The sequence below is a fragment of the Lathamus discolor genome, chromosome 11 (genome assembly GCF_037157495.1).
Source record: "Lathamus discolor isolate bLatDis1 chromosome 11, bLatDis1.hap1, whole genome shotgun sequence".
Lineage (NCBI taxonomy): Eukaryota > Metazoa > Chordata > Aves > Psittaciformes > Psittacidae > Lathamus > Lathamus discolor.
The window spans coordinates 10,003,395-10,030,332 of NC_088894.1; the positions used below are offsets into that span (position 1 = coordinate 10,003,395).

General features: G+C 41.8%; 1 protein-coding gene across 7 annotated transcripts in view; it reads left to right on the forward strand.

The window, feature by feature from the left end:
* The first annotated feature begins 365 nt into the window (after nt 1-365).
* VAPB (VAMP associated protein B and C) overlaps nt 366-26,938 on the forward strand; it is a 40,370-nt gene continuing 13,797 nt past the window's right edge. For 6 of the 7 annotated variants that reach the window (XR_010615436.1, XR_010615433.1, XR_010615432.1 and 3 more), the window contains exons 1-3: nt 370-691; nt 17,868-18,020; nt 25,698-25,801. Coding sequence is in view for 2 of the 7 variants with exons in the window: in XM_065691943.1 (XP_065548015.1) it covers nt 634-691; nt 17,868-18,020; nt 25,698-25,801 (315 nt within the window). In the remaining 5 variants the exon portion in view is untranslated. Of the gene's footprint in view, nt 692-17,867; nt 18,021-25,697; nt 25,802-26,938 lie in introns of all 7 variants that reach the window. The other variant, XM_065691945.1, reaches the window with a different exon arrangement.

The window sequence follows — 26,938 nt, forward strand, 5'->3', positions numbered from 1 at the left end:
AGTATATCATTCCCCGGGAGCTCCCTGCGCTGGCTGCGTGTCCCCCCACGTCCCTTCCACAGGGACCCGGCTCCGCGGTGAACCACGAGGCGACCAGACCTCGGTGTAGGGCTGGAAGCCTGACATAACCGGCTGCTACTGGGCAATACGGCATTCGCTACCAGTCGTGATCTCCAGCGATGACTGAGCTCCGTTAATGCTATTAATTAGGTTTCAGGGAGCTGGAGCCTGACGAGCACCCCGAGCCCGGCTGCGCCGCCCGCTCGGCCCCGGGGCGGGCGGAGGCGCGGCGGGGGGCGGGCTGGCGGCAGACGTCAGCCGCAGCCTCTCTCTGGATCCCTCCGTGCTGCATCATCCCGCCCCCCGCCCTCCGCCCGCGTCCGCGCTGGGGCACCGAGCGCGCCGGCAGCCGCCGCCCGCCCTGCCCTGCCCGGCCCGTCCCGTCCCCGCGCCGCCGGCCGCAGCGCCTCTGCTTTCGCCGCTCCCGGGCCACCCGGCGGGGCTGCACAAACCAGCCGGGTGCGGCCCCCCTCCCGCCTGCTTTCCCTCCTCTTCTCCCTCCCCCTTTCCTTCCCCTCCCTCCCCGTCCCTTCCTCTCTCCGCCTGGTGCCGCCACCGCCGAGGAGGAGGAACATGGCGAAAGCGGAGCAGGTTCTCAGCCTCGAACCGCAGCACGAGCTCAAATTCAAAGGTACGAGGCGGCGACCGCCGCCATCACCCTCAGCCTCCCCGCGCTGCGCCGGCGGCGCGGCCGCTCTGAGGCCCCGCTCCAGCGGCAGCCATTTTCCGGGGGCCGGGGCTAGGTACCAGCCGCTAAAATGTCCTTCAGCGCCGTGGCCGCCGCCCTCCACCCCACCGGGCCTCTCCCGCCTGCCGTGGGCTGCGGAGGTGCCCCTCAGCCCGGTGGGGCCGCAGCGGGGCGCCGGGCCTTTCTCCGGGCCTGGCCCCGCAGCGGCTGCGCCGCCCGCCCCCACCCGTGCTGCAGGGCCGAGGCGGCCTGAGGGAGGGCGGGGAGGGGGGGCAGGCCGGCGGCTGCTCCGGCCGGCAGCGGGGCAGCGCGCCCCTGAGCGGCCTGTTTCTTGCCCGGGGTGGCCTCACCGCACCGCGGCGGAGGCTTTGCTGTGCCCGCCGGGCGGGGGCCGGGGGCTGCGGTGGTCAGCGCCCGATCCCCGCGGGGCCGCGGGGAATGCCCGAGGCGGCGGGAGCAGCCCCCGGGCTCCGCAGAGCGGCGGTGGCAGGGGAAGGGGTTGGTGCCTCAGCCGGTGCCGAGGCAGCGCTCGGCGGCTGCGAGACCTCCCCCGCCGGCCCTGGAGCTGTCAGGCAGCCGGGGCGTGAGGCACCCGAGCGGTGTGTGCGGCTCCGCGGGCTTTGCAGAAAACACGGGGCCGCTGGGCAGCCTTCCGTGGCTCTTTCACATTATTACGGTTATAACTCGAGAAGCCAGTTAGATAATTTAATCGTAGGTAATCTGCTTGTGCAAAAATCCATCCTTTCGTTAAATAAAAATCTTGAATGGGTTTGAATTTTTGCTAGCATTGAAATTCCTGCCTTGTAGCCTGATGACACTACTGTAATACAATATTCTTGGATTGCAAATAAGCATTCAGCGGGTTTATTTATGCTACAAGAGTCAGAGGTGACTTACAGCTTCATTTGACTATCTGGCAAATAGGCTTAAAGAAAGAAGTGATTTATTTACTGGCTTCTTGTAAAAATGCTCCTTTAAACAGCTTTCATGTGCATTTTCAAATGTAGGGGAAGTTTTTAGCTGGTTTTATTAGTAAATATATTGCAGGTAATAATATAAGGTGGGTTTATCAAGAAGCGCGGTAATAAACACTGGGTGGAATGAATGTATCTTTGCTGTAAGCTGAAGTATTTGCATGTTATGGCATCATCATCAGACACACTTAAAAAGGAAACTATTGCTGTTTTAACATTCTTTATGTTAAGTATGATTAGGTGAAAATCAGCTCTTGTTCTGCGTAATATTGCAGTCAGCAAGCAAGTGAATCCACACTCAGGCAGGCAGAAGTTGGGGACTTAATTGGCACTGGCTTGCTAAGGAGATATAGTTGTGAATCAGGGTTTGGTTGGTGGTTTTCACTTCACATGTAGATATAAACCAAGCTAAACTTTGGTTTTTTGCTCAAATAAAGATTGCCTGTCAGACTGCTAGCCTTTCAATTGAGGTTCTGGGCTGAATAATCAGTAGCTGTTGAAGTTAAATCAGTCAACTGTATAGATTTTGGTTGCCAAATCTTTAGCCAGCAACGTATACTCTGTATAATGTAAAATGTTACTTGACTAACTGCAGCTATTAAATGGTTTGATTTAAAAGTATACTTAAATATTAATGTTCAAACAGACTTAATGCTACGGGTAGCATTCATGTGCCTTGGCAGTATGTTCTAACAGTCCTTTCTAACAAGTAGTGCTGACCACTCTCCTTCATTCAGGAAAGGCCCATCTGAAATATTCATGAAGTAAATTTTGCTCAAAGCATTTCTTGTCCTGCTGGTCTTGTGATGACATACTGCCTGGTAGTGTGGCAGTAATGATTTTCTCACCTTTGTAAATAGTAGCATTTATTTCCAAAGTGTTGCTTTGCGCAGTATGAGTAGATACAAACTGGCAGAGGTCAGTAGTGCTGCTCACCGGTAGGGCTGTGCTTTCTCATTGGTGTGTCCTGAAAGATCTGATGCTTATCATAGGGCAGCGATGTCAGTGAGTAGGACTGTAAACCAGCTTTCACAAACACTGGAAATAGATAAAGGTCATAGTCAAAATGCAGGTAGAAAAAGCAGAAAACTATTCCGATGCTGTTAAAATGCTCTGTATAGCTCTTAAGTATAAAATCTAGTGGGAGGTATGATATTTGCAAAATGACAAGAGGAAATAAGATACCCCAGTGAGGATTCGTTCTGTCCTAGTCGCTATGCACTTGCAACCATCTCTCTCTTAGCCAGCACTTTTCACTCGTAGAGGATGAAGTTCAAAAACGTCAAATGCAAAATCCTGCACCGGGGTTTTGGCAATCCCAAGCACAAATCCAGGCTGAGCGGAGAGTGGATTGAAAGCAGCTCTGGGGAGAAGGAGTTGGGGTGTTGGTTGATAGGAAGCCCAGTATGATCTGTCAGTGTGCGCTTGAGCCCAGAACGCCCTGTCTGCTGGGCTGCATTCCCAGAGCATGAGCAGCCGGTCATGGAGGGGATTCTCCCCATCTGCTGTGCTCTGGGGAGACACACACACACACCCCCCACCCCGCCTCCGCAGTTCTGATCCAGCTCTGGGGCAACAGCACAAGAGGGATGTGGAGCTGTTGGAGCGAGGCCAGAGGAGGCCACGGAGATGCTGCGAGGGCTGGAGCAGCTCTGCTCTGGAGCCAGGCTGAGAGCTGAGCTGGTTCATCCTGGAGAAGAGAAGGCTCCTTAAGGAGAGACCTTAGAGCAGCTCCAGTGCCTAAAGGGGCTACAGGAAACCTGGAGAGGTGCTTTGGACAAGGGCCTGTAGGGACAGGACAAGGGGGAATGGCTTTAAACTGACAGACGGGAGACTTAGATTACACATAAGGAATAAATTCTTCCTTGTGAATGTGCTGAGGCACTGGCACAGGGTGCCCAGAGAAGCTGTGGCTGCCCCATCCCTGACAGTGTTAAAGGCCAGGTTGGATGGGGCTTGGAGCAACCTGCTCTAGTGGAAGGTGCCCCTGCCCATGCAGGAGGTTAGAACTAGATAAGCTTTAGTCCCTTCCAAGCCAAATTGTTCTATGATTAAAGACCTTTTTTTAAGAAGCTTTTGCAGGTTGCAGTGAATTTTCTAAATTCCTTTGGCACTCTGCTTTAAAATACTGTGTATGTGATTTGTTTGTCAAAATATTAAAGGAGTTTTTCATGCTAGAATTTTTTTTCATGGCATGTGAACATGAGCAGGGGTTGTCTTTCCTCCCCACCTCGCAGCTCCTACACCATAACGCACATGATCCAAAATAGCATCAGCATGTGCTGTACTGAGATGCAGCTGTGAATAGTGGGAGGCAGGACACCATGATGTGGCCGGAGGTGCCTGTTTCCTTGCTCTTGTCTTTAATGCCATGTGAAATAGGAGCTTTGCTTTCTTGCCAGTGATTTTCTCCTCTTTGTGGTTGTTGCAGACTTGCAGCCCAGGTGAGAAAACATCGAACTGAAGGTTTGCTGCTTGCTGATAATGAATAGTGAAAAAAAATTGTTACACATTTCCATTTGTTTCCTTTTTTTTTTTTTTTTTTTTTAATCTGGGAAACAACATGCACAAATCTGCCAAGAATTAATTAGATTAGACTATTTGAAGCTGTGACTTTATGAATTGCTAGCTTTAAACTTAGACAAGGAAGTAATTCTGTTCTCTTTTGCCAGTTGCTTTTTGACATAGCTGGTAATTACAGCGCCACACTTGCGCTTTTGGGTGCTGCCTCAAGTATCTCGCAGGGTGGTTTCCCAGTGAGGCTGATCATATCAGTGTAATGTGCCTGTCTGGAATAGATACTGTTTGTTTCATGTCAGCAAGCAAAAATTTGTTAGAATGTAACTTATTTTAGGTGTTTGAAATGCTGCTGCATTCTTTGCAAATGCAGAGTGTTAGGGGAATTGTGTTTAGCTGGGGACACACACAAAAGCTGAGGTAGCACCCTTTTTAGAGGTTTGCTACAGGTTAGGATGGACTTATGACTCAGCACTCTGTTGCAGTGCTCCCCAAGCGGCAAAGAGCAGTACTGTCAAACGCAGGATTAATTCCTCGCAAAACTGTGTAAGTTGCTGCCAGTTGGAAATGTTATTTCCTGTTCCCAGTATGAGATTTTGCACCTGCACGCATGCAGCGTGTCACTGTGTAACTCTGCCTTCTCCAGAGGGCACAATAATAAGCCAGAAAAACCAATACTCTCCAGTCCTAATAGTACTGTTTCAGACCTGGCCTGAGGCCTAGCAGCGTTGTTTCCAAGCCATCACCTGTCACTGGCTCAAGTGAATCCCCTGGGTACATCAGAGCTACCATCCGAAGGTGCCGTCAACACCTATAGATGTGCTCAGTCTATGACTGTATCTGCAGTGCTGTGAGGGAAGTATTTAGTGTTTAGCCACAGCCCTGTGCAGCTTGTGTAACCTGCATCACTATGGTGAGGTGGCTGCCGCTCCCTAATAAGATTGTTTGTGCTCCTTCAGGGAAGTCTGTGTAGACTACAGAGATCTGTCACTGCAGTGTAGGTGTGCAAAACCCCCTGTATCTGACATGAATGGCCAGTTCTTATCAGGTACCAAGCTAAGGCTCTTCAATCTAGAAGTTCAGTAATGTCTGGGATGTAAGATTAGTCTTTACTGTGCCTGCAGCTGTCAGGTCGCAGAAGAGAGGTTAAGGACTTAACTGGACATTGTGGCTATGTAGTTACATCTCTGTCCCTGTCATCATCTGTCTGTAATGAGTAAAGCACTCCTGCACTGAAGGTATTTGGAGGGATTTCGCTCCATGCTCGTTCTGTTCTGATCAATGAGGATTTCTAGTCACTGACACTGGAACAGGCTGTGTTTAAGAATGTGAAATGCTGATGGTGTTGTGAGAAGTTGCCTGTTTAGTATAATTTATATGCATCTTTTAAGCTAAATATTTACATGCCATTTTCTTCAAAGTATCTGCAGCATAATGGCAGTTAGTGCTAGGATTTCTTTACTCTTTGAAGGCTGCTGAGTCAATGGCTGTCTACTTTTCTGCTGGAAAATGTACCAGTGCATGCTTCCCTTTGACTAGCCTGATTACTAGTATAATCATTGTTACTGCATTAAATATAAGTAAACCTTCACATGTCTCTACATATTTGAATGCCATTAATAAATTATACACTCAAAAAGAGGATGTAGTATTTAAATAATAGGCAGGCTTCTTAAATCTAAACAAATCTTAAGTACATAGCCCAACTGTCAACCAAAATTAGTTGTTTTCTGGTGACATTTAAATATATGCAGCTTATGTTGTGCTCACTGTTCTAGCAGTTTAGCTGAATCAATAGTTTACCTAATTTGCTGCGTCTCACTGAATTACTCTTATCTCACATGCACCATTATTTTTACAATTCTATCATTACTTTGCATAGACTTTAAACTTCAGTTTAAAAGAGCAGTGTTTAGAGGAAGAGACCTGGAAATAAATGGCATATCTCATCTTTTAAAAGGTGCATTAGGTTTAAGGTGGTGCTTCTGTTGAGCTTCCGTAACCTGCTGGTGTCCTGTATACTAGACATGTGACATGAACAGCCCCACTGGGAAAGGGGGGAATTGTATGTGTGGGGCTAATGGAAATTTGAGACTTTTGAGCCGGCTGATTAGAGAGCCAAATAACCATTATTTGAGCAGCAGTCAAGGAGGTTTAGCTGCATTTTCTGTTAAATTAATGTATTTAGGTCTCCCAGGATTATTTCAAAACAATCTTCCAGTTTGCTTGAAGGCTTTGGCAGATTTGATTTATGGGTTAAAGGCTTTTGAACAATTTTGCACTGCGTAGACTTCAAGAATTGCAGTTAGAAGTAACAAGCATTAATATGATCAAAGTATTACTATTTCAAGGAAAGTCCCAATACAGTGATAAAATCAGCATGGGCAACTGTTATTTAGCAGTCACTTCTTAGTTTTGTGAGATTCTGGTTTTAATATGATTAACTGTCTGCCTTTATTGTAAAGGATGGGACACATACATGTTTAACTCCCCATTCCTTGGGAATCTCATATTTGTGCACCAATTTTCAGCTCACTTTGAGTTGTGGTACCAGCCATGGATACATAAAGAAGTTTGTCAAGTTTGTTATTTAAAGCCCATCAGGGTGGTGGGTTGCCAGTCCGGTTTGGTTGATGGGATGTGTCCTCTGTTCATTGCTTCAGAAAATATATTAGAATGGGATTGAAACAAATGATATTGAAAATGCATATGTAAACGTAAGGTAACGGGTGGCTGCCTTAACTCCTAGGAGCATGTCTATCATGTCAAAGACATGGGTAATGTATCAGAGTGGGCGCAGGTTCACATGGATGCTTAGCAGTAAATTGTATTTACCTGCTGCTCCCCTGCATGCCATGTACAATGTCTTATCACCTATGAAAGACGAATATGGAATTGAAATTTGCACAGGAGTTTTCTGATCATTTCTTCTCACTGGAAATGAAATTGCCTTTTTTCCCCTCACTTCGCAGGTTTTCTAAATTGAAAATTTATCAGTAGTCATGCAGTGCTTTGTTTCTCTTAAAATAGGTTAGCTACCTTTGAATACAAGGCTGAATTTTGTTTAATTGCACTCTAATTCAGAATTAGGATTGTAAAAATGAGAGTACAGTCCTTTATATAGATTGTCAGATCTGTTCTGAAACTTAACTGGAAAAAAGGTGTCATCACCATAGTGAATGATCCAACTTTACGAGCTCAGGTCAGCTTACATCTATGAACAAATACCCAGTTTTAAAAGAAGCTTAATTTCTTGTGTGTACCCAGCTCTGGAAGCTATTGATTGTATCAAATTAATTTTGAATGCAGTGAGCATCTACATACATTACAATGCAATTTTTGTAGACAGCTTGGTGACTGAGGGTTTGTCTTGTTTGTTGCTTTAGAATGCCTCTAACCAGTTTTCTACCTACCTGGAGACAATGCAGGAATCAAATGACCCTTGCTAATTCTGCCTGCATCTTGCAGTGACACTCATTTGCTATTATCTTGTTACCATGTTGGTCTTACGTTTGTTCCCTGCTGGGAACAACTAATAACTACTGAATGCAAATGCATTTCATAGTTGGTACAATAACAGCCTTTTTACTTTTTCTGTCAGTGTAGTTGGTTGGCTTAGAAAGCTTTATTGATGGTGTTTGCAACAGTTTTGTTTGTGGTAACAGCTGTTATTTCAGACTTAAATTTCATCATTTCATCTTTGTAGGGAATGTTATCTTCAACATTACCATCCTGCTGCTGCAAGCTGGTTTGTTCTTTTTTTTTTTTTTTTTTTTTTACTCCAAAGCAAATCCTCACTGATTTCAGTGAGAATCTGGTCCTCTCTGAGTAAGGGACTTGACAGTTCCTACCACAAGCAACATTGAAGCCTTCTTTAATTGTCGTCCTATGTGACGACCAGAGGCAGAAAGGAGCAACGCTGTTTTACGTAGATATATTTAAATGCCATTTTATCTAAACTGAAAGACAGACTTATGCCAAGTCTTTTCCTTTGTCATTTGACCCAATATTTATTCAATATATAAATCATTTCATACCTGTTTTGTAGACTGAGATGGCCTTAGAGGCATATAGGATATGTTGAGATGTATGGGATGTTGTTGAATTTAAAACTTGGCCTGCTAGGCAACCTTTCATAAAGAGGGATTTGTGCCATCAGTATGGAACAGCTGTCACAATCTTGCTGTCATTGAATATGTATGCAAAGTGAATCACCCTTTCCATGTTTAATTCAGTGCAGGATTAAAATGCACATGGATTGAAGTGATTGAGTGTTTACACTCACTAGTAAGACAATCCAGACTGAGAGTTGACCAAGTCTGTCCTTTCTGTCTTATAGTTGTTCTGGAAATTGCTTACTTCAGCTGTAATTCTTCTGGCCTCAAGAGCATTAGAACAAATTGGGCACTGCTGCTGTCTGCAGTACTCTATCCCACATTGTTATAAATACTATATGAAAATGATCTCTAAACTACTTCAGTGTTTAGTTCTCTGTCAGCAAAGTCCCTCATACCATGGTGCTATGGATTAAAGATTTCATGGTTCTAAATTTAATCCTGTTTTCTTGGTTGCTTTCCATGAGGGGTGGAAAAAATAAAGAAGGGGGAGGTGTGCCTGGTGATCCATTTACTTATGTGCAGATTATAAAGTTGTGTAGGTGTGGGGCTCACTGTAGAGCCAAACTTGTGTTTTTGCAAACAATTTTCAAGACTTAATTGAAGTTAGGTGTGCTTGTAGAAGGCATGTTGAATGACTGTGTAATTCTTTACATTTAAATCAGTTACACTTTTTTGTTTTTCCCATGACTCTTCGTCTGACCAGTTGCTTCATCCTTAATGGTGCTTCTAATGTTTCTCAGAAGCAGGAGCTGAGCCTCCGTGTGCAGTTTCATGTTTGGACTGCCACTGTTGCCTGTTTCTATTTGCAACTGCTGCTTCTTGTGATATGTGAATTAACAATATATTTTTGCATCTTCTCCAGATATTTGCATGCATAATTTCCTCCACTTTGCCATGTCGCCTCTTCTGGCCTTCCTACATTTTTACCAGACTAGGAGCAAAGGTATAATGGTAGTAAGGTTTTCTTTGCGTTTATTTTGTGTAGTTGTTTTTACAGTGTGCTTATCGGTGTCATATGGTAGTGCAGATAACACGTATGGATGTTTATGTTTGGAAGAAATGCAACTTCACATATTTCTGATTTGCTTTTGGTTTGATGGTGTTTTTTTTTTTTTAACTTTGATCCTGAAAGCACAGTTAACAAACTAGGTTTTAAGTGGCTCCCTAAAAATGTAACTTGCTAAATTCAGGATTCTTTCCTTATTTGTAGCTGTAATTATTATCTCGCTGCCTATATAACATGGGGTTTTTTTAACTTACTCAAAAAGCAGCTACTTACTGTGCATCCCAAAAATCTCTGATTTAGCTTGTTTCTCCTGATATTTCCAATTTATGCATACTTTTGCGACTAAGTTACCATTTGAGTTGCACATCATATTTGTCTATTTGAAGAGTATATATGAGCATAAAACTGAAGTAGTTGCTCTTTCCCTACCATTTTAATGTGCATTTGAAATGGAGATTAGTGATGCAATCAGTCCAGGAAAAATTACTTCACAAGAAGTACAAAAAGTGTAGTTTGGGGTTGTGATTAAAATCATAATGCTTCTTCCAGGGAGATACTAATCTTTGGCTTTGGTGTGTGGCACTGTTTTTACCAGGGAAGCTTGCACACCAGGCCACCATCATTTTCCACTGCTGCATCCTCACTTCTCTCTGGGGACCTATGCTTTGTCTCAGTTTCCTTTCAATACCCACCCAGCAACCCCCATGGATCACAGACTGGTTTGTGTTGGAAGGGACCTTAAAGCTCATGCAGTTGCAAGCCCCATCCAGCCTGACCTTGAACACTGCCAGGGATGGGGCAGCCACAGCTTCTCTGGGCAACCTTTGCCAGGGCCTCACCACCCTCACTGGGAAGAGCTTCTTCCTAATGTCTGATCTGAATCTCCCGTCTGTCAGTTTAAAGCCATTCCCCCTTGTTCTGTCCTTACATGCTCCTATAAAAAGTCCTTTTCTGGATTTCTTGTCAGCCTCTTTAGGCACTGGAGCTGCTCTAAGGTCTCCCCAGAGCCTTCTCTTCTCCAGGCTGAACAAGGCCAGCTCTCTCAGCCTCTCTCCAGAGCAGAGCTGCTCCAGCCCTTGGAGCATCTCCATGGCCTTCTCTGGACTTACTCCAACAGGTCCACATCCTTCTTATGAATGAGCTTTCTAGCCATGTATAATAAGTAGATTTCTTATTATAAGTAGGTCTTGCTATGTCATGCTTATTAAAAGAAACGTAGCTACTATTCCACTATCAAAAAAGTATATGCTATTTTCTGATTTGTTTTCATACATGGAGAGAGTTGATACATGTGATATTTGTGAGTGGAATGAGCAAAGTAATAGGATATGTTTCTCATTCGTTTCTAAAAGGATATGAAAGCGCAGTTGAAACAGAGATACACCTCTAAAAGCTAGCTAAGTCTGCTATCAGTCTCTTGTTTATGCAATTGTGTACAGAAATCTCTTTGGAATGTAGAGAAAATATTTCATGTGCAATTTTGTTGCTGGAGATGGCTGTAAGCAATGTTTGGGTGCAATAAAACTGGCGAGATCACTTGGAAAAAGCAAATGACACTGGTATCAAAATTATTTGAAGGACATAGTCCTCCATTTATCTTGGCAAGATTATGTGTGGCCTCTCAGTTCTTACAACTGTGAAGTCAAACTGTTAATGAGTTTCTGAGAAATAAAAGGTGACAAGAATTACATACTAACAAATACCCTGAAAATAGCCTTCAGTCTTGTATTTGGTTTGGGGTTTTTGGTTGGTTTTTTTTCCCCCATCAAACATGAGGCATGCTCTGGGAAAAATGGTTTGTGCCAAAATGGGCCAGAGAAGGACACCGACTGATCCACCCAAATGGAATAATTCACTGCCAGCCTTGCTCCAACTTTGGCATCTGGATCATGTAATTTTGCTGGGTTTCTACATTTTATTTTTTTTTTCTCTTGGATCATTTTATTGATTACATACTTATTTAAAAATTTACTCCATTGCACTGGCTATTGCATGGGGAGGGTTTTGAATGGCACTTCTGTTTTTGTTTGACGCAGTGGAAGTGGAAATGACCACTTCTTTCCCATCTTTTCCAGGGCTGTTTTGGGTGAGTATAGTGGTGGTAAGAGTAAATAAATTGATGCCACAGGGATGGGGTTTTCTAGCTACATCCATGTAAAATCTGAGCTGAGACTGAAAAGTTTGTGAGTGGTTTACAAAAGGATTAAGAGCAGCTTAAGTTTTTTTCTTAAAAATAATTACCAAATTTGGGGGTCTTGGGTCCTCTCAGTGAGTTACTTGTGAAGTCAGATGTTTATGCAACACAGGCACTTCTTGTTTCTCATCCTTTGACTTCTTTGATTTCAAAAGTTGTGGGTGCTCGCTTAATTATGAATATTTCCAGAGCCAAATGATGATGATTAAAACCTGGCATACAGTACTTTTTAAAACACTAATCTTCATAAGATGCTCTGTAATTAGATAAGGATTCTTCTGACTTCACATAGAAGAAAACTGTAAGAGTCCAAACCTGCTTCTGTTTTGGAGTTGCTGTCAGCTCTTAAGACTCTTAATAGGAGAAGGTGGAGCCCTTAAGTGATTTGTCTAAAGACAAGTAAGATGGTGGAAGAGTTTGATTGGGTGTTGGGCGTTCTTGATTCACAGGCACCTGGCTGAGAGCTTAAGATGTCTTGCTTGACATTTCAGCTTTTTTTATTTTAGTGTGTATCTTCAAAGGTCATCAACTTGCAACTTTAAAAAGCATAAAGTAAGACAAATCCTACACCTGGTACTGAGCCTTCTTGCTCAGTGTTTTTATTTTTACTACCTCTATTAATAATAGACAGCCTCAACAATAAAATGGGAGACATTGTGGAAATAAAATGAAGTCAGTTGTTACTCTTAGAGGCATTTCCCACTGTGGGAGCTGGAGTTATTGTGTGATGGGGAAGGGAGCCTGAAATAACACACCTGGCCACTGCCCTCCACATTCACACATGCAGGTCAGTGTGGCTCTTCCACTGCATGAATTATTATTCCATGTGGACATCTGCTAGATAGGGCATCTCAACGTGAAGGATTTGGGCTCTAGAGAATAGCCACAATTTAAGTTTTCCCTCTACTTCTTTCCACCATCTCTCTTACTAAGGATACCTTGGTTACCTTTCTTTGGCTGATTACTATACCAGGTGATTAATGGCTTTCATCTGATGCATTGATGGGGTTAAATCATGGTGAAATACATCCTTCCTCTATTGTTGCATTTCACTGCTTTCCACAAAAGTACAAGAGGGGCTGTCTCACTAGAAGCTCTGCCTCTGTTTCTACCTGTTTCCAGTTACCTTGCTTTTGACTATTTGTCTGTGGTGCTGAGTTAGAGTGGCAAAAGTTGTGTAGGGAACAATGATGAAAGTGCATCTAGAATATTCTGGGAATACATTGATGAGAATTTATTCTTTGTCTTGTTGATCAACAGTTGCCAGTTTAACATGACTGTGATTGTAGAAGTGCTCCTGCAGTGTGATTGCTCTGAAAAGCACCAGCTCACTAATTTTTTGAGGGATGCTTGACTTGAAACAGATGAGAATTTGCATTAGATTTAAGCATGAAAAAAATGGGCATGTGCCTTCATTATTTTTTAACAACTGTGCCAACACTACACATGTGACTGCAGTGTGTATGCCTGGATGTGGTAGCTTTAACCTACTAAGTATGAGACCTTGTTGCCTTACGTTGGCAGAATGCTGTGCAGAAAGATGCAGTTTTCTTGATGCCAGTGTCTTTGAGTGCTGCTTGGTCTGGCTGAAAACTGATTCTCCTTTTTCTCTTCCCCACTGCCCCCTCCCTCGCTCCCTGTCTTATAAGTGGATTTATTTTCAGCCCAAGCAGCTCCCTGGCTCAGCTCAGTGCACGTAGATGAACACTGCAGCTAGCACAAGCAGTTGGTGGAAATGAGAAGTCAGATCACCTCCCCTTTCAGCAGCAAGAAGGACTAGTGCAGAATAAAGCAATCCTGGGGCTGTGTCCCACCTAATGTGTGTAGTTAATTATAAACTTGTAGTAATATTTGCATGTACAGATCTATAGAGGACTCTGCCTCTTCGGTTTGAATGCTCCTGCCCAAGCCTTTTCCATCGAAGCTTGATATCCACTGATACTTGCACTAATTTCTTTGCCGTGCTGAAGAGAGCTACAGCAGTGTTCTTGCTGCACATGTGTATGAGAATTGTTTATTTGCCAAGCTAATTTTGGTTCAGGTGGGAAATTGTATTAAGATTCAGTTGTGATATAGGTGTGTAATATGATTTCTGTGAGTAGTGAGTGGCAGGACACTTACAGCAAGTACTGTGCTGATCAAAGCTATCTGCCTGGATTTGCTGGTACAATTATGGGCAATTTTTATTGCAGTGAGAGTTATATAAAATTTAAATAGAGTTGACATCATGTTCGTGTGACCTAATTCCCAGGCTTTTGTATTACTAAAATGATCCAGGATATTATAATGCAGTACACTGCAGAATGACACTCTTAGGAGATTGATACAGCACTGGTGTTTGAATAGGAAATGGAGCATGGCAAATTTTGAGATAATGCTGGGATCTTCAAATGTGAAGGGCTGTGTGCCTGGGTGGAAAGCCACAGCTGTGGTTTGAAACTAGGCTGGCTGATGTTTCCTTATCTTCAAGTAGTAGTGCTAGTTAGTATATCACTGGATGTCCAGTTTGCATTAACACAAGTTAACTTTATTCTAACTGGCCAGAAAAAGTCATCGCGCCCTTGTGGAATATTCCAAACTTTCACCGCCAAATTCAATTTACTACATTCTTCCTTCTGGACAGCTTGCTTCCATGACAACCCCATGTCAGATGATGCATGTACACACTCTGAGGTTCCCATAACTTTGTCCTTGGGATGACACCAGTGGCATTTTTCTCATGATCTTTTAAACACAAAGGAGAAAAATAGTTCCTTTGTGTGTGTGTGTGTGTTAATTGTCATTTGGAAAGCATCCTGTTTTAATATAAGTTTCACTTAACTAGAAATAGTAAGAGCAAACAAAATTACAATATTCTGAATATTGTGAAATAAATGTATTTGAGTGCAGTTTCTGTTCAGGTACACAGTAAGAATCAGTCTCCCCTGCAGAGCCAACTTAGAATCATAGAATAGTTATGGTTGGAAAGGACCTTAAGATCATCCAGTTCCAACCCCCTGCCATGGGCAGGGACACCTCACACTGAACTGTGCCACCCAAGGCTCTGTCCAACCTGACCTTGAATACTGCCAGGGATGGAGCATTCGCAGCTTCCCTGGGCAGCCCATTCCAGTGCCTCACCGCCCTAACAGGAAAGAATTTCCTCCTTATATCCAATCTAAACTTTCCCTAAGTTTGAACCCATTACCCCTTGTCCTGTCACTACAGTCCCTAATGAAGAGTCCCTCCCCAGCATCCTTACAGGCCCCCTTCAGATACTGGAAGGCTGCTCTGAGGTCTCCACGCAGCCTTCTCTTCTCCAGGCTGAACAGCCCCAACTTTCTCAGCCTATCTTCTTCTGGGAGGTGCTCCAGTCCCCTGATCATCCTCGTGGCCTCCTCTGGACTTGTCCCAACAGTTTCATCTCCTTTTTATGTTGAGGACACCAGAACTGCACACAATGCTCCAGGTGAGGTCTCACAAGAGTAGAGAGGGGCAGGATCACCTCCATCGACCTGCTGGTCATGCTCCTTTTGATGCAGACCAGTGTATGGTTGGCTTTCTTCCTACTTTTGTCCAAGTACCACCCAGATGCACCAATTTGAGTGACTGTATGTGTGCTTACAGCCCACCAGTAAGAGTACAGGCATTATCGGGTGGTGTGTATACTTGTATACGTAGTCCATCCACTTGCCGTGAGAACAAAGGCAATGGAAAGAAGTGTAGAGCATTTTACCTTACTGAACCTGTGGGTATGATTCCACAAGTCCTAATGCCTTGCATTGAAAAATGAAGCTCCAGGGTAGAAATACCCAAGCCAACCTTACCTGCAGTGCTCAAATCCAGATGTAGAGAGCAAGGATGTAACTCCAGTGCAGAATTAGCTTGTATTTATACTGGGATCAGTTCTCCCACATATTCCAGCCTCCCCAAAATATGTCAGACCTAGGCTATAGTAGTCTAACAGCAGGCTATCAGGGTTTCATTTCGACCTGAGCTGGCAGTCTGCGGGACTCACTCTTGAAAAGACAGGCCAGCCAACCTGATTATATTTCACTGCCATGCCCTTATTACCCTGAGTAATGCTCTGTTGTCTATTTCTTCTTTTACACACTTCAGAACACCTAAAATTGCACTTTAATCCTGCATTTGGCTGCTCTGTTTTGCTTTGCTACAGTATTTGAACAGCAGTGCCCTAAGGCACATGCCTGCGCACAAGTTTGGTGAGAGTTGACATCAGCCTTCTAGTACAGTTGTGCTGGCTCATCTGTAGATCCTGTAATTTGGGGAAAATGGAACTAAAACTGTTTAAAGTTTAGTGGACAGAAAACATCAAGCAGACAAGAAGAAATGAATTTGATCTGCTAAAAGGTTTTGCTGCCAAGTATTTTGGTATGATCTGTGTTAGCATTAAGTAGCTCCATTTGGAAATTGTTTTACCATTACAAACAGCAGCTCTATGCTGGGGCACACAAATCCTGCACGCATTCATGGATCAGCCAAGTAAAAACATGGTATTTCCCACAGGAAATCTATCCCAGCATGCAGACTAGTAAAGCACTACTGAGGATGCAGCTGCATATGTTGGGCTTTGTAGAGACGACTCTCCCTCTGTGCTGGAATAGCTCAAGCTGTGATTTTTTAGTAAAGGCACCTCCTTCATGTTTAGGCATCGTGTAATTTCTTCTGAAATGTTCTTCTATTAGAGCCATCTTGAAGGTCTGCCGCTGTCTTTACACACCTGAATGTTTGCTGGGTTTTTCTGCTGGTTTGGCTTGTTCAAGTTCTCTAATGGCTCATGGCTGTTCTGGCCAGTGTTTTCCGTTAGAAAAGTCTCTGCATGCAGAGCACAGAGAAAGCTTGATACCTGTTTCATTCTCTTTTGCTCCCAGCGTTTCACCAGGCACAGGTTTAGTGAAATCTTTGTCATAGGATAGGAAAAATTTATTGCTTCAGGGTTTTTTTGCTAACAGATAGCATTGTAAATACAAAACTGGCCCGGTTGGAGCTCAGGCAGAAATGATGCTCTGTTGTTGTCTGGTTGAGTTTTTATGTGCGTGTGTGATTGGTTTGGGGTTTTTCCGCTTCCAGTTATTTAAATTAGATGAAGGATAAAGGTTGCAGGACTGCAGTACTTCTACAGCTGTATTAAATATTATCTTAGGAGGTAAGTTTGTGTGACAGGTTTGTAGAAAAGGAAGTGAACTTAAATTATTTTAAGCCAACCATGCTGCAGGAGAAGGATGGTGGAATGCTGCCTGCTAGTGTGTTATCATAATTCACCCTTTTTGAATTTTAGGGCTATCATTTCTGCAAGGAAAGGTTAAATACTTTTTTTGACCAATTTGCTTTTTTACTCCTGAGGATGGCTGAAGATGTTTTATTCAAGCATCAAATTAGTTACTTTTATGCAGAAGACAGTTGATCAAAATGTGCTTATATGTCTTTTAATTTTACTTCTCTACCATCTGAGCACTCACTGTTGTGTGTTACCTGTCTGATCTATCAGGGTCTTACAGTGAATCAGTAACTTGCCTTTCCTCTAGCCTGAGGGATTTTGGCAGTTTTGACTAGGTAGTGAGGCTGTGAGAAACTGATTTGCTTGCGCCTGGTATCACAGAACTTGATAATGGTTTGGTTCTGGCTTTTCTAACATGGAAATCTTTGCCAGTACTCTCAGCATCCAAGAATTTTCCAATTTCCACATGGTCATTTCCTGCCTTGGGTGAGGTGGGATATTTTATGAAAGTTTTATTTAAAAATTAAAAACAAAGACTTGATAGGCAAAGGGGGTGCCTCCTGAATGCTGATGTGGCTGGATTTGGTGTGGCGTTTCTGAGTACCAGGTGAAATCCTGCTTCTGTGGAGGCACAGCCTGCGTATACAGATGAATCTGTAGTAGCCACTTTGTTACCATTCCCTTTTTAGCTCATGTACTCTGGTGTACTCCCCTATTTATCGCCTGTAACATATATAGTATCTCTGTAAGCCTGGTTTTACTGATACTCAGTAGTTAGAACAGAGTTAACTGTGATGCAGCTGAGAATTTGGCATCATTGGAATGCTGTGTTGGGACAATGTATAAATGATTTCCTCTTTTTGTTTTGCTGTTAATGATCAGCCTGAGCAGTTGCGTTGGACTTGCTCTGAGAATGCTCAGAGGCCTTGCTGCACCTGCAGCTTTGCGTGCATGATTATCTGTATGTGCCGTAGATGGAAATTGAACATCTAATTACTTTATAAGATTTGTGAACTGAGACTTAGAGCATGCTTAGCCTCTGCTTGAAAAGTCCTTTCTGTGTGATTTCAAGTCTGCTTTTGTTCTCCTCAGGTCCTTTCACAGATGTTGTCACTACAAACCTGAAACTTGGCAATCCTACAGACAGAAATGTGTGCTTCAAAGTTAAGACCACAGCACCACGTAGATACTGTGTAAGGCCTAACAGTGGAATTATTGATGCAGGAACATCAATTAATGTTTCTGGTAAGCCATTCAAGCAGATTTTTGGTGATCAAAAATAGCTTCTTCTAATCAGTCAGTTATTTCTTGGAATGTTTTGCCATTTGAAAGTATTATTGAATGTTTGTAAAAGCAACAGGTTGTGATTCCATGTAGAAGCAGCCATTTCGTATATCCTTACTTCCCTTATTCCTGGTCTAGCAGTAGTAGGCTTGGTTTTATATCTTGTTTTGGAGAGGAAAAAAGGGAGAAATACATAAACTACTTCTGTAGTTCATGAACAGCCTTAGCCAGCCTCTCCAGACCAGTACTGCTGCAGCCCTGCCCTCCCTGTGGGATTATTTTTGCACAGTTAGTTTGTTGCCAGCTTAACTTTCGGAACCAGCTCCCTGCAGGGTCAAACAAGTGCTTAGATGGGTACGTTGAAGGAAGGATCAAACCGAGTGGGCTGCAGACATATCAGTCAAGACTGATGTTGACTGTTGCTGAGCTGCCTAATGCAACCAATAATGAAAACATTTCCTTTCAGACCATGTTTGTGGTGTGTTCCTTGAAGATGCAGTGTGCTTTGGTGTTAGAAATGTCAAGTGACTAAATCTTTGTGGTTTCATTGGAAAAGCTAATGTTTTTCTCTGAGTCAGTAGCTCTTGACTTGCCTAAGTTTTGGTAACGGAAAAGCTAGGAGTGGCTTACTTTCAAAGCATAAAGAGCTGAGTATTCCTCATAGACAGAATGTCTGTATATTATTAACTTGCTGATGATAAATGCCCCAAAAGAATATTTTCTCAATGACTTTGCCAGTCCATGTTATCGATAAAAAAACTTCTATCAAAGCATGCAGTAGTGGCACACTGCATGAATGAAGTCTGACTTCTCAGTTAAGAAAATGATGTCTGTAAAATACATTCAGATTTGGTTTACTGTTTACTAAATTTTAATATTGTCATGGTAAGAAAAATTACTTACAGATAGGTTTTACAGTTTGCTGCTAGTCTCTTACCAACCTTTTCTAGCCTGGAATAAAAAAAACAGGGAGCTAAAACTACTGCTTGAAAAATAATGAAACTGTAAAAATCAAGATTTTAGTTTTTTACTTAAAATGTAAAATATTTAAACACTTCACCCTTGGAGAGCTTACTTCAACAAAATAAAAATTGATCCCAAATATACTTTGCACTGTAACAGTAAGAGTCTCTAATCCTAATGTAAGCCGTCTTGTGCATGCCTGTATTGGCTCACTCATTGATCTGTTGTCTTTGGGATTTCTACTGTCAGTTGAATGTGCATATGATTGCAGAATCACACTCTGCTTGCAGATAATCTCTGGGGAATGTCACAGTGAGGAGATAACCAGTGCAGTGGTTGCAAGAGCTACAGGTGGGGCAAACAAAGCACTTCTGCTTCAGGAGAAGGCTAGCACGTATCCAGTAAGCTCTGAAATGCCTAGTATGTAAATGAGAAAGCTCTCTAGAGAGAAATTTTGATCTTTAAAACTCAGGACAACTCCCCACTAAAGCTGTCTGTCAACTCTACTAGCTGCAGGCAAGCATATTAAATGTGTAGAAATCAATGAAGTGATAATGAAAATTAGCATGGTTCCTAGCTACAAATTATCTTCATGCTATAAAGATGTGGATTCTTTTAATCTTTCAAATGAATTTTCAAAATTAAAAGCTCACTTCCTTTGCAGGCACATACCATGCTTTTTTTGATCTCAACATTGAGTGTTTTCTTAAACTCCTGCTTGCAATGACCCTTCACTCTACCTTGAGCAGAATATAATATAGTAGAGTGTGGTATGAACCATCTTTTGTTATGCTACCAGCATGCCTGAATCTTACTTGCTTTTCCAGCCCAGCTCTTCCCAGCTGCATACCAGATAGAATATGGATCTAGTCCAAGACTTGATTTAAAATATCCTGTTATGAGAGATAGCTGTGCTAACCCTAAGCTATGCTTTGCTCTCGCTGACATAGCTTTGAAAAATTTCCCTTTTCTGATAACTTCATTTAGAGTGATTTATGATTCAGTTAGTTTTGCAGTGGCTATGGTATGTTTAATCACAAGTTCAGATTTGGGTTCAACATATTTTCATGCTGATAAAAAGTAAGTAATAATAACACTCCTAAATTGCCAATCGTTATATTAACACTATATTTTAAAATGCAGGTAGTACACATTCATTATTTTTTAGGTAATATGTTAAGGTAAATTTATAGGTAGATGTGTTACAGATTTCTGGGGTTATAAATGTTAATTCTTAATTTACTAAAACATTCTAAACTGAAGCTGTTTTTATCTTGTGCTATGGTTGAATTTGTCTTTCAAAGAGCTGGATACATTGCACTTCTGGTAGCTCCTTTAAGCCACACTCTGGACCTAATTTGGACTTCAAGGTGGCAGTGTCTTTGGTTCTGATTAGCAGAAGAGATCTTTTGGATAGGTGGGATCAAAGATGGGACTTTCATTAACTTAAAAGAACAGAATTTTTTTTCAGATTCACAGAAAGGGGTGGGATGTGTTTAACCTTTGCTTTGGAGTAATCTTGCTTAAGAACAGAGGGCTGATTTTGGAGTTAAGTGGAAAATAAACGGAAGTTGTTTGCCTCTAAGTCAGTTATTTTTCAGTCATGTAATTCAAGTCTTGCACAGGGTATAAATATAGGACTTGAATTCCTCCAAACCTAGTAAATACTACTGATGAGAAATTATTAGAGTGTAGTTAATTCAGTAGTAGCTTCCAGACACTTTAACTGGGCTGTATATACTATATGCAATCTGTCCTCTTGAGAATTGCTACTAGCTTCTAACAGAGCCGTTTGGTAGCACTGTGTTGGTACTGCACCTTGTCTCTTGAAAAATCAGTGCCTAAGTATAATAGCATGAAGCTCTGGAACAATTTGTTAGTTTCGTAGAATATTGCTGACTGAAGCTGAGTTTGGGGCAACCATATCTTCCTTGCATTGTAGTAACCAGTTACCTTTGCACTCTTGTGAAACTGTATCTGTGCTATTTTCATGTAGGTATATGGGAGAATATTCTGCCTTAACACAGAGGCAGGAGTTGGAATGTTACTCCATTTTGTTTCGTACTAGTATGGTGGTTCATTAAAAACATACAGAATGCTAGAAAAGCTTGCTTTATTCTAGTATAGTCTCAAGTACTGGCTTCTTACACAGCTTTTCCTAACTATCAGCATTTAAGGCCCTGTCAGCATGCACTGCTCGCTGCGATGTCAGGTTTGTAGCCCGTGTTTTCACCTATTATGTAAAGGTATTTAATTTTAACAGCTGAGTTTATGTAACTAATTGGGAAGTGTATGTGTGTGCTGTCATCTGATTTCATTGCATTTGCTGTGAAATACTTTGAAGAGTATTTGCACACATTCCATTTTTTGTTAAACATGTCTTATTTCCACAAAGATACCTGATTTTGTGGCTTCGAAGAGGTTGAAGTCTGAATAAAAGGCATGAATGGACTACAGAGGAAAAGTGGAAAAATAGGCCTATATTGATGAGTCTGCAGATATAGGTGTTTAACGGAAGGAGAGAGGAAGTACAGATGCTACCATCTATGCACACTTGTCCCACTAAAGACAACAGTCTGAGTATGCTTCCAAAAAAATGGGGAGAAGCTGACATTAGCCTTAGGTTGCTGTCAGATATCCTTGAAGGGAAGTTTTTAGTGTTTTGTAAACTTGCCTGTTTTTGGAAAGGCAGTTTGTTGCCTTCAGGAAGGTGCTTCTGCAGCTGCTCTTCTCTTTCTCTAGGACACCAATCATTTTGCATCCACTGCTGCAGCCCCCAACTCTCCCAGGGCAATGTTGCTGCTGCACCCTGTTCCCCTGGGTCTCCCAGGATTAGGTAGCACCTGCCAAGGTTTGGTTTTCTCTGCTTGCTTTAGAAGAATTTATCTTGATATTCACAGATTTGACATATTTATGTATGACTGAAATATTTACAGAAAGAACTGTGTAAACATGGAACAAATGTGGAATGGTGCAGTGGATTCTGCCTGTTTCTGTAGAGAGGAGTGTCCTTCACTCACCTCTAGCAGAGCTGATCGAATTGCACCGTTGATCTTGAGGCTTGCTCCTGTAGCTTGTTGGGGTATTTTATGTAAAGGTGACCTGAATGTGGTAGATTTGATCTATCCAGACCATAAAGAATTTCAGGCAGTACCATTTGGGAAAATTATCAGTAGAGCTAGAAAAGAAAAATAGATTCATAGGCTATTGAATGGGCTGCTTAAGAGTAAGTAAACAGTGATGTGGTGGATGGAAATAGCAGGAAGTTACTAGTGGCATTTCTTGAGAATAATTCCTAGTACTAATCTTGTTTAATGCTTTTATAAGCAATTCTGGCACAAAGAGTGCACTAAAAACCCTGATCATGATGTGAATCTGGGAGGCTGAAGATACACTGGAGAACTGGGTGTCCTTGAAGGCTACAGTAAGAGAAACAAAGGATGAGTTTCGTCAGAGAAACTGCAGAATCATGCACTTGGAGAATAAAATACTCCTGCTATAATTGCAAGCTTGTTAAATGAAGGGGGCTGGCTGGGGTGACCAGAATGCTGACATAATGCGGCTGGGAATAAGGCAAATGTAGTATGTGCAAACAGGCTGGATAATGGAAGAGAGAAGACAGTATGAATGCTCTCGTCCAAGGCACTAGTAAGATTTCCTGAATGTGTCATGGGAGTAGCTCATACAGAGGAGTTGAAGCCAGAGCAGGTGCAGGGAATGAATGGGAAGCCTGGCCCGGAAAGGACCCACTGAGTCTGGCTTGCTTAGTTCACCAGAAGGCCAAGAGTTACTGTGATTGATGTCTTGGAGTGTGCCAGAAGTGCGTGACTCTTCCCCTTCCTTGATATTTAAGCAGAAGGGCAGTATTGGTCTAGGACCAAGTAAACAGGCCATTAATAATTTTAGATGGAAACTAGAGGAAGGTTGCTGACGATCTGAGCAGGGAGACCTTTCTGTTCCTTCTACTCTTGGAAGGGAGTGCCAGATCCTAGCAGGTGTTACGGGTAGAGCTTAGCCTCCTTCCATGTTCCTTGCTTCAGGTTCCTACTGTTCCTTGAGAAAGCAGGTTTGCTCTAGGAAACCAGAAGAGTTTAATGCTTTTGACATTGTTATTAACATTGCCAGTAACTGTCCTAGAAAAAGGAAAGAGCATATTAGGTGGTCACTGCCTCGCCTTTGCTATCTGCAAAGCCCTGTGTAAAATACCAGGGGTGTAGCAGCAATGTGTGAGAAAACTGCTGTCCATTTCTTTGGAAGCACTTCAGCACAGGATGTACATATCGTCAGTCCTTTGTGTTTGATTTTTGACAACACCAAATGGGGTAACAAATATAAACTGTGTTATTCCTCATTCCATTGGGGTTTCAATGACTTTACAGTCTTTGCTTGTGGTAGAATACTTCTGGTGCTTTATCTGGAGGGTGATCAGTTTAAGAAAGTGGTTGAAACACATAACCCTGCCTGAGGGATGCTTGTGCTAGCAAACTTGAAGTTCATGTTAATCATTTTGTTTCTTAGAACTCCGGGTTCTGATGAAAGCTGGTCAGAAATTTTTGAGATGAGATGACTGATTTGAATAAGGCATTTTAGAGGAAACATACACTTCCCACATAGTTCTTGTGCAAGATATGCAATTCCAGTCAAAATAACAGAGCCACATTCACAGTAGCCAATTCTTCAGCAATTAGGACAGTTACATGGACCTGATCTTTCACCGAAACCCCCAACAGTGTGTGAATAAATGTTGAAATGGTTTGGCTTCCTCTTGAACAAAGTACTTATTTTTGAGCTTCCCATCTGGCTTCTAAGACATTCGCTGAATAATTTGTGTCAATGTGACTTTCATGTATTGATCTAAAAATACAAGTACTAACAACGTTTGTACTGTCAAGCCCTCTCTAGCTGCTTGCTCTTATGATTCAGTGAATGGAATTTAGATCAGTGACTGTTTGGTGTTTAAGAATGGCTTCAGCACTACCACTTGGGAAAGGATTTTCAAATGAGCTTCTAGTTGCACTCAGCAAAGCAAACTGATCTAACTGCAGATCTAGAGAAGTTCCATAACAGTGGATAGTTTTAACTACTCAGTTGGATTTTACACATTATGTGGGCTTGGAATAAGTTAGGTGTCTCCTACAGGGGTGGAAAACTTACACTGCTGCTTTTCAGTGAGGTATCATGCAATTTTGAAACGTTTGTGCTTTCACAGTGCAATCACTTCTGTTTGGAAAAACAATTTTAAAAGCAGCCTGTTAATTTGCAAAGTTTTTTTGGACTAGTGTTTGGTTACTGAAAGGTGAGTTAAAAATGTATAATAATTCTTAAAAGACCTCATCTGTGAGAATTTGCTGCCTTCCATCTTGTGGGGCTTTAAAAGTCATGAGGTTGTTTATAGCCACAGGTTGTGTGCATAATAAAGGTGGCAAATCCATAACATATTCTGCTCACTGAAGGAAGCGAATTGGTTTGACTTGCCTTCATCAGCAGTAAATGGGGTATTTGGATACTGCTTTTATATAACAAACCCCTGCAATTAGTGCATGTGACTTTGGGCACATGTCAATGAAAGTAATCCTAATTCTTGAGCTGCTTCTCTTCTTAGTGATTGAATTGAGGGACTGAAGTAGCTCATGGGTTGTGAAAAGTGAATTTTAAAACCGGCCACCATTTTTTATGTTAGCAGTAATTGCAGTATATGCAAGTTTATTTTAAACTTGAGGGGGTGGTAGCTTTTTGCAATATCGAATAATGAAATGTATGTGTATGAAATCCATAATTGTGCCTCTTCAAGTTACTTTACCATGTTAGTTCTTTATCCAAAAAAGATGAGACATAGAAATTCCTAACATTATATAAATAAATTAATATATGATATACTTTACTACGTACTATGTTATGTACTATATAAATAAATTACATTTTTAAAAAGCACACATACCCCTTAAACCTCTCTGCCCCTGAACACAGTCATTTTCTCCATAAGCAAATGCTGGAATGTTTGTGATTTTCAGATGGAGAGAAATAGATTTCTTGCATGCCTTTCAGGGGCTAAGTTTATATAGCATTTAACCGTAAACTTCCAGCTTTAAATTGGTAACAAACTTTCAGCAACTTATTTTTGGAAGAGAAATATTTGCACTTGATAAAACAAATACCATGAGACTCTTAAACTCTGTAGAGGAAATTTCCATCCTGACACTTGAACTTCGGGGTTTAGAATGTTTGAGGTTGTCTCTGTAGTCTTTCTCAGGAACCATCAGCAGTACAATGTGTACAACTATTTAAAATGCCAGCTTGTTACTTCTGCCCCAAGGAGGAAGGAAGAAAGATGTTTTCTTGGAGGATATTTCCCTCTGTCCCAGAAGATATGTAAATTACCCTATTTACTATGAATTACTATTATTATCTTGCTGTAGTTTGTATATGAAATACTGCAGCATGATCAGCACTTCCAAAATTCTCAGACAAAAATCTAGACAGTCTGAAGTCTGTCTCTCTTATCTCTTGAAATTTGATTTCAAAGTGAGGTTCCCAATCTCAGTGGCTGTTTTGGTCATAATGTACATACAACTTAAAACCATTTGAATGTTTTTCTCAGATCTGGTAACTGTATCACCAGTGCACGTCTGCATAAGAGCAATGTTAAGATAACGTATTTTCGGGTTTTTCTTGCAGTGATGCTACAGCCTTTTGACTATGACCCTAATGAGAAAAGTAAACACAAGTTTATGGTTCAGTCTATGTTTGCTCCAGCTGATACTTCAGATATGGAAGCAGTAGTAAGTATTGAAATGAATTAAAATGGATTTCTTTACAATTATATGATTTTATAAGACCTTTCATTGTGTTGCCTAAGGGCTGTTGTCAGTCCACACTGGAATGATCCTTGAAAGCTTTGCCAGATTTCTATCTTTGCCTTGCAAGGTGTTTTCTGTTTATTTTGAGCTCCAGCAATCTTGCACTGAAAGACGCAGTTAGCATCTGTAGCTGCTTCTTTAAGACAGTGCTGTCAGTAATAAGATACCAAGCCATGAAAAGAAAAATATGAAGTGGTTGTAATTTTTCCAAGATACTATTTTTTTAGCAAGGACAACTTGAACTATATATTCTAAGAATATGTAGAATATATTCTAAGTCTGTGGCATGCTTTTATGTTTATGACTCTACTCTCAGACTTGAGTATTTCCTTGAGCAGCCCCTTTTTCCAAGAGGATGATTTACAAATATTGCTTTTTTCTTTATCCCTACGTATGTTTCTTATGGCTTAGGTAAATGAAAGGCCCTCACAGGTTTTGTCCTGTGGATTGCAAATGAGAGTAACAGAGGTGTGTAGGTGCTGAAGAAAGGAAGGGCAACAGATGTAGAAATAAGGTGTCAGGCTACACTAAGACAACTTGGAAAGGAACAAATCAGTATGTCAATTGATGGCTTTTCCTGTAACAGCAAAATTTGCTACTGCAAGAAGACACAAGGAGACTTTCTCTAGTCTGGCTTTTGTTGGCTTGAGAGAATACTCAGTAGCTAGTGAGGACACAGTGAAAACGAAGAAAAGGCCATTGCTCTAAAGTGTGGGTCTTTTGTGTGTTTGTATGTATGTGTATTATTTTAAAAAGCCAACCCCAAAAACCTCAGGGTATATATGGCTTTTTTACAATAGTCTTTACAATATGTATAATCTTTGGAATAGCTTTTTAAAGCTGTGGCACTCTGCAGGGTTAAACATTTCCTTTCTGAAAGAGATTTATGGAACTATACTTGTTTAATGGCCTCAAAATAAGATCCAGTGGGAAAAACAGCAATAGTAATAAAATGTCTGTGCCACTAAAAAGATAAGTCAGATTGCCTTTCTTTCTAAACCTTTTTAATTTTTATGAGTTACTTTATACTAAGAAAAATGTTCCTCTGCTAGCAAAGAA